The 6,000-nt window shown below is 71.1% G+C and overlaps 1 protein-coding gene across 5 annotated transcripts in view; it reads left to right on the forward strand.

Annotated features, from left to right (window-relative positions):
* Positions 1-6,000, forward strand: part of FLNC (filamin C) — a 100,357-nt gene extending 94,357 nt beyond the window's left edge. For all 5 annotated transcript variants that reach the window (XM_045028107.1, XM_045028115.1, XM_045028084.1 and 2 more), the window contains 7 exons: positions 1,091-1,228; positions 1,710-1,825; positions 2,289-2,421; positions 2,733-2,909; positions 3,425-3,643; positions 3,953-4,162; positions 4,388-6,000. In XM_045028107.1, the coding sequence (XP_044884042.1) occupies positions 1,091-1,228; positions 1,710-1,825; positions 2,289-2,421; positions 2,733-2,909; positions 3,425-3,643; positions 3,953-4,162; positions 4,388-4,575 (1,181 nt within the window). In that variant the 3' untranslated portion in view covers positions 4,576-6,000. The remainder of the gene's footprint in view (positions 1-1,090; positions 1,229-1,709; positions 1,826-2,288; positions 2,422-2,732; positions 2,910-3,424; positions 3,644-3,952; positions 4,163-4,387) is intronic.

Here is a 6,000-nt window from a genome sequence, read left to right on the forward strand (position 1 = left end):
ACTGGGGGGAGAGATTGGGGGGCTTGGGCATTGGGATGGGGGGGCTCAGGGATGGGGGCGGCTCGGGCACTTGGAGGTGACTGGGGCGTTGTGGGGGTGGCTCAGGGATGGGGGCGGCTGGGGCAGATGGGGGTGACTGGGGCGTTGTGGGGGTGGCTCAGGGATGGGGGCGGCTGGGGCCGTGGGGGGTGACTGGGGCGTTGTGGGGGTGGCTCAGGGATGGGGGGCGGCTGGGGCATTTGGGGGTGACTGGGGCGTTGTGGGGGTGGCTCAGGGATGGGGGGCGGCTGGGGCATTTGGGGGTGACTGGGGCGTTGTGGGGGTGGCTCAGGGATGGAGGGGAGGCAGGGGCATTTGGGGGTGACTGGGGCATTGTGGGGGTGGCTCAGGGATGGAGGGGCAGCTGGGGCATTTGGGGGTGACGGGCGTTGTGGGGGTGGCTCAGGGATGGAGGGGCGGCTGGGGCATTTGGGGGTGACGGGCGTTGTGGGGGTGGCTCAGGGATGGAGGGGCGGCTGGGGCAGTTGGGGGTGACGGGCGGTGTGGGGGTGGCTCAGGGATGGAGGGGCGGCTGGGGCATTTGGGGGTGACGGGCGTTGTGGGGGTGGCTCAGGGATGGAGGGGCGGCTGGGGCATTTGGGGGTGACTGGGGCGTTGTGGGGGTGGCTCAGGGATGGGGGGCAGCTGGGGCATTTGGGGGTGACTGGGGCAATGTGGGGGTGGCTCAGGGATGGAGGGGCGGCTGGGGCATTTGGGGGTGACTGGGGCGTTGTGGGGGTGGCTCAGGGATGGGGGGGCTCGGGCATTTGGAGGTGGCTCGGGGTGGGGCATTGGGGACGGCTGGGGCACCAGGGGCTGGCTGGGGTGGGGCATTGGGGGTGGCTGGGGTGGGGCACCGGGGGCTGGCTGGGGTGGGGCATTGGGGGTGGCTGGGGTGGGGCACCGGGGGCTGGCTGGGGTGGGGCATTGGGGGTGGCTGGGGTAGGGCACCGGGGGCTGGCTGGGGTGGGGCATTGGGGGTGGCTGGGGTGCCGGAGTGTGGGGCGCTCTGGGCCCAGGGCCCGCCCCTGACGGCACGTTCTGCCCCCAGCCGAGTTCAGCATCTGGACGCGGGAGGCAGGCGCCGGGGGCCTCTCCATCGCCATCGAGGGGCCCAGCAAGGCCGAGATCGCCTTCGAGGACCGCAAGGACGGCTCCTGCGGCGTCTCCTACATCGTGCAGGAGCCAGGTGGGTGCGCGAGGCCGGGCCCTGGCTCCTCGCTGTCCTCCGCAGCCTGGGCCGGTGCCGCCCGGGTCCCGTTGTGGGGCGGCTGGGGGGGCAGGTGCGAAGGCAGCCAATCGCTGGGCTCCGTCCCCCCCCCGGCCATGGAGGGCCCCGCACGTCCCCACAGCCGGCCACGCCCCCAGCCTCCTGCTCCCAATCTCCTGGCAGCTTTGCGGGGCAAAGGAGCCTCCCCCCGACAGATCCGGCTGCCCCTTTCTACCCCCAGCCCCCCTCTGCCTGCGGGGCCCCGTGAACCTGGCCTGGCCAGCTCTGCGGCTCCCCCGGGGCGGGGGCTTCTGGCCTGGGAGCTGCAGGGACTCGGTGGCCCGGTGCCAGCCCTGGGCCCGTGGCACCCAGCACCGCTCGGCAGCCCGGCCTGTGGAGCTGCGCCGGTGCCCCGGGCTGCCGGGCCGGAGCCTGACCTGCCGCTGGCTCTGCTCCCCAGGGGACTACGAGGTGTCCATCAAGTTCAACGAGGAGCACGTCCCCGACAGCCCCTTCGTGGTGCCGGTGGCCTCGCTCTCCGACGACGCCCGCAGGCTGACGGTGACCAGCCTCCAGGTACCACGCGGCCGGCCGGGCGGGAGGGAGGCTGTTCGGTGCCGGGGCCAGCGCACGCGGTGCTGGCACCAGAGGGACACAAACCACAATCCCACCAGCGTCCCGCAACCCTGCGCCGCAGTCCCCTGCTAGCCCAGCCCTGGAGACCCCCTCCCAGCTCTGCCGGTGCCCCTCAATCCTGACCCACAGCTGGGGCGACTGCAGTGGGGCTGTGGTCCCTGCAGCCTGGGAAGACCCCAGAACCGCGACCATGTGCCCGTCTGGTCTGGGGGGGGCGGATCTAGCAGGGTGCAGGGCTTTGACATGCCTACTGCTGTGGGTCTCCCCCTGCCCCCCTCCATGCTGGGGGGTGATGGTCCCAACCTGGGTTAACCCAAGGCTCCACCGACCTCCCCCCGGGAACCGGCCCCTGCTGCTCCCAGCGCCGCCCGGGCCTCGGCTTCACCCCCCTTTGCCATCGCAGGAGACGGGGTTAAAGGTCAACCAGCCAGCGTCCTTCGCGGTGCAGCTCAACGGGGCGCGGGGCGTGATCGACGCCAAGGTGCACACGCCCTCGGGCATGGTGGAGGAGTGCTACATCTCGGAGCTGGACAGCGGTGAGGGCGCCCGAGCTCAGAGCAGGCGCGCGGGTCAGGCCATGGGTAGGAGGAGGTGCCCGGGGCTGGCCACGTGGGTGATTGCACCCAGGCTCCAGGCGGGGAGTGATTTTGCCACACGGGAGCCTGGAGACTCAGAAGCCGCAGAGCCGGTAACTGGCCTGAGGGTGGCGCCGTCAGGGTCCGAGCAAGCAGCCTTGGCAGCCTGTGGCAGGCCGGGCGGGTTCCTCAGGGCCCCTGAGCCTCGCGTGGGCTGGGCGGGCGCCGGGGAGGGGCCAGGCCGAGCTCTCTAAGCCCTGCTCTCCCCACAGATAAATCCACCATCCGGTTCATCCCGCGCGAGAACGGCGTGCACTCCATCGACGTCAAGTTCAACGGGCGCCATATCCCGGGCAGCCCCTTCAAGATCCGCGTGGGGGAGCAGAGCCAGGCCGGGGACCCGGGCCTCGTCTCGGCGTACGGCCCGGGCCTGGAGGGCGGCATCACAGGTAGGGGCGCCCGGCCCCCTCCCAAGCCCACGCCCGGCTGCTCTCCGCGGGGGGGCAGGGCGTGGCACTGCCTGGTGCTCTTGTGCCCAGCCTGGCGCCGCTCGAGAGGAGCTGCCATGCCATGTCCTGGGACGTGGGAGGGGATCCAGGCGCCGGAGCTGGTGCCCGAGCCGGGCAGCGCCAGCACTTGGATGGGAGCCCACCAAGGAACTCCAGTGGGCTGTGGGTTGGGTTGGGGAAGGGGACGCTCTGCTCTGGGCTGCCCCCCCATGCGGGGGCACTTGGCAGGCTGTGCCCGTCTCTCTCCCGACACCCAGAGGTGTAACCCTCGGAGGTTGGCATCTCCCTCTTGTGGGCACCCGTGGTCCCATGGCTCTCGCTGTCCCCAGCTCTGCTTAGCCTCTGGCGCTGCAGCCCCCTGCCCCCCCGGTGCGGAGGGTCCCTGCTCCTGGCGCCCGGGGGCTGGGTCCGGCAGGCCCTGCCCCCGCTGCCCCCTAACCCCCGTCCCGTCCCAGGCGTGTCCTCGGAGTTCTTCGTCAACACGGTGAACGCCGGCTCGGGCGCTCTGGCTGTCACCATCGACGGCCCCTCCAAGGTGAAGCTGGACTGCCAGGAGTGCCCCGAGGGCCACCGGGTCACCTACACGCCCATGGCGCCCGGCAGCTACCTGATCTCCATCAAGTACGGCGGCCCCCAGCACATCGTGGGCAGCCCCTTCAAAGCCAAGGTCACAGGTACGGCCACGTGGGGGGGCGGAGCCTGGCCAGGCACGGGAGGGCCATGTGGGGGGGCGGAGCCTGGCTATGCACGGGGAGGGGGGCGGAGCCTGGCCAAGCATGGGGGGGGAAAGGGTCCCAGCCATGCCAGTGGCTGGGGGGCAGCGGAGGATCCTGGTCAGGCTGCAGGCAGCCCCCCCAGGCCTCTCCTGAGAGGCGGGTGTGGGGCTCAGGCAGCAGGGGCTGGCTGGCTGGAGGCTGTGGGCCAGAAGGGGGTCACCGTGTGTGTGGGGGGGGTTGGTTACGTGTCCCCCTGCCCCTCTCCAGGGCCACGGCTCTCCGGCGGCCACAGCCTCCACGAGACCTCCACCGTCCTGGTGGAGACCGTCACCAAGTCCTCGTCCTCCGTGGGCAGCAGCTTCAGCTCCATGCCCAAGTTCTCCTCCGACGCCAGCAAGGTGGTGGCCCGGGGCCCCGGGCTCACCAAGGCCTTCGTGGGCCAGAAGAACACCTTCACCGTGGACTGCAGCAAGGCGGGTACGGGAGGGGCGGGGCCTGGGGGGGGCGGGATTGGTGGCTCACGTGGCTGGGGGAGGGGCGCTAAGGTGGGGCGCAGGAGGTCACTTTGGCACTGCTGGGGGTCGGCGTGAGCCCCCAAGAGCTGGGGGGTGGGCGTGTGGGGGGAGCACCGGCTGCCCAGTTTCCATGGGGGTTCGGGTGCTGGGCCCCCCCTCACCCCCGCCGCACTGTCCCCCCCCGCAGGCACCAACATGCTGATGGTGGGGGTGCACGGCCCCAAGACGCCCTGCGAGGAGGTGTACGTCAAGCACGTGGGGAACCGCGTCTACAACGTCACCTACACCGTCAAGGAGAAGGGGGACTACGTCCTCATCCTCAAATGGGGCGACGAGGGCGTGCCGGGCAGCCCCTACCAGGTCACCGTGCCCTAGCCAGGAGCCAGCGCCCAGCGCCGCGGCGAGGCGCCCGCCCCCTCCCCCTCCTCACACACACGCGCTTCCGCCCCCCGGGCCGGTGCCCCCGCAACTCCGTCCCGCCCGCAGGTGAAGAGCCATCAGCCACGGACTCCACTGTCCTGCCCTGCACCAAGGACTGTGCTCGCCGAATGGCGCCCGCCTGCTACCCACAATGCTCCTCGGCGGGGGCGCCCGCCTGCTACCCACAATGCTCCTCGGCGGGGGCGCCCGCCTGCTACCCACAATGCTCCTCGGCGGGGGCGCCTGCCTGCTACCCACAATGCTCCTCTGTGGGACCGTGATGGGGGCACTGGGGTGAGCGAAAGGAAGAGAGGAACTTTTTATAGTAGTTTTTCATCACTTCCTCTCTTGCTTTCCTCCAGTACTAGCCTAGCTGGAGGGGCAGAGGGCACGGCCAGGGTGCACACCGGGCACAGGTAGGCAGGAGGGCTTGGCTAGGGTGCAAAAGGGCTGGAGGGCATGGCAGGGGGGCAGACCGGGCCCATATGGGGCAGAGGGCGTGGCTGGGGATGTAGATGGGTGGAGGGATGTCTGGGCACAGACTGGCAGAGGGATGACAGAGGGCAAATGAGGCTGGAGACGGGCTAGGTTTGGGCAGGAAAGGGGCCCCTGGGTGTCGCCCCCGGGGGCCGTGGCAGGGGCAGGAAGCCGCTTTCCCGGGTTGGGGCCCCGGTTATTTGCAGGCAAGGGGCGAGCTGCTGCCGTGGGGGGGGGGCGACGTGCACTGCAGGGCCTCTCTCCCCGCCCTGAGTGAGCAGCCCAGCCCTGAGGACCGAGGGAGGGGCTGGATGGGGGGGTGCCCCCACAGGACAGCCCAGCCCAGGCCCGGGGCCCCGGGGGGAGATTGAGGGGCCCCCGCCCCACAGGTGCTGAGATGAGCTAGGCCGCAGGACGGGGCTGGGGGCCGCTCGGTGAGCCCAGGGCAGCAGGCTGTGGGGCCGGCGCCAGGGAGGGGCAAACCAAGTGGGCGGTGATGCCCGCCACCCCCCGGGCCGGAGCCCACTGGCCCCACGCACCCAGCCCAGAGTGCCAAGCCCTGGGGAAGGGGGGAGCTCCCCAGGGTGCTGGGGGCCTGGTAGGTGTCTGCTCATCCCCTGCCCTTGGCCAATGCCCGCTGTGCCCTTTGCCCCTCCTTGGCCTCCGGTGCTGCCCACTGCCTCCCTGAGCTGCTCAGTGTCCGACTCCTGATGCTTTTTGGAAAAAAAAACCCTAACCCCCCCTCCCGCTCAGGTGCCCGGCCCAGCTGTGCGGTCTGAGGGTGCCTCCGGGTCTGGACGTGCGAGGGGAGCCCCTGGCACTCCCGGCTCGTTCTCGGCCGAGCACCAGGGCCGCCCACCCTGCCAGGGAAATAAAGTGACTTGCTACGGTGCCCCGTGCTGC

Source organism: Mauremys mutica, chromosome 1, assembly GCF_020497125.1.
Source record: "Mauremys mutica isolate MM-2020 ecotype Southern chromosome 1, ASM2049712v1, whole genome shotgun sequence".
NCBI classification, from domain to species: Eukaryota; Metazoa; Chordata; order Testudines; family Geoemydidae; genus Mauremys; species Mauremys mutica.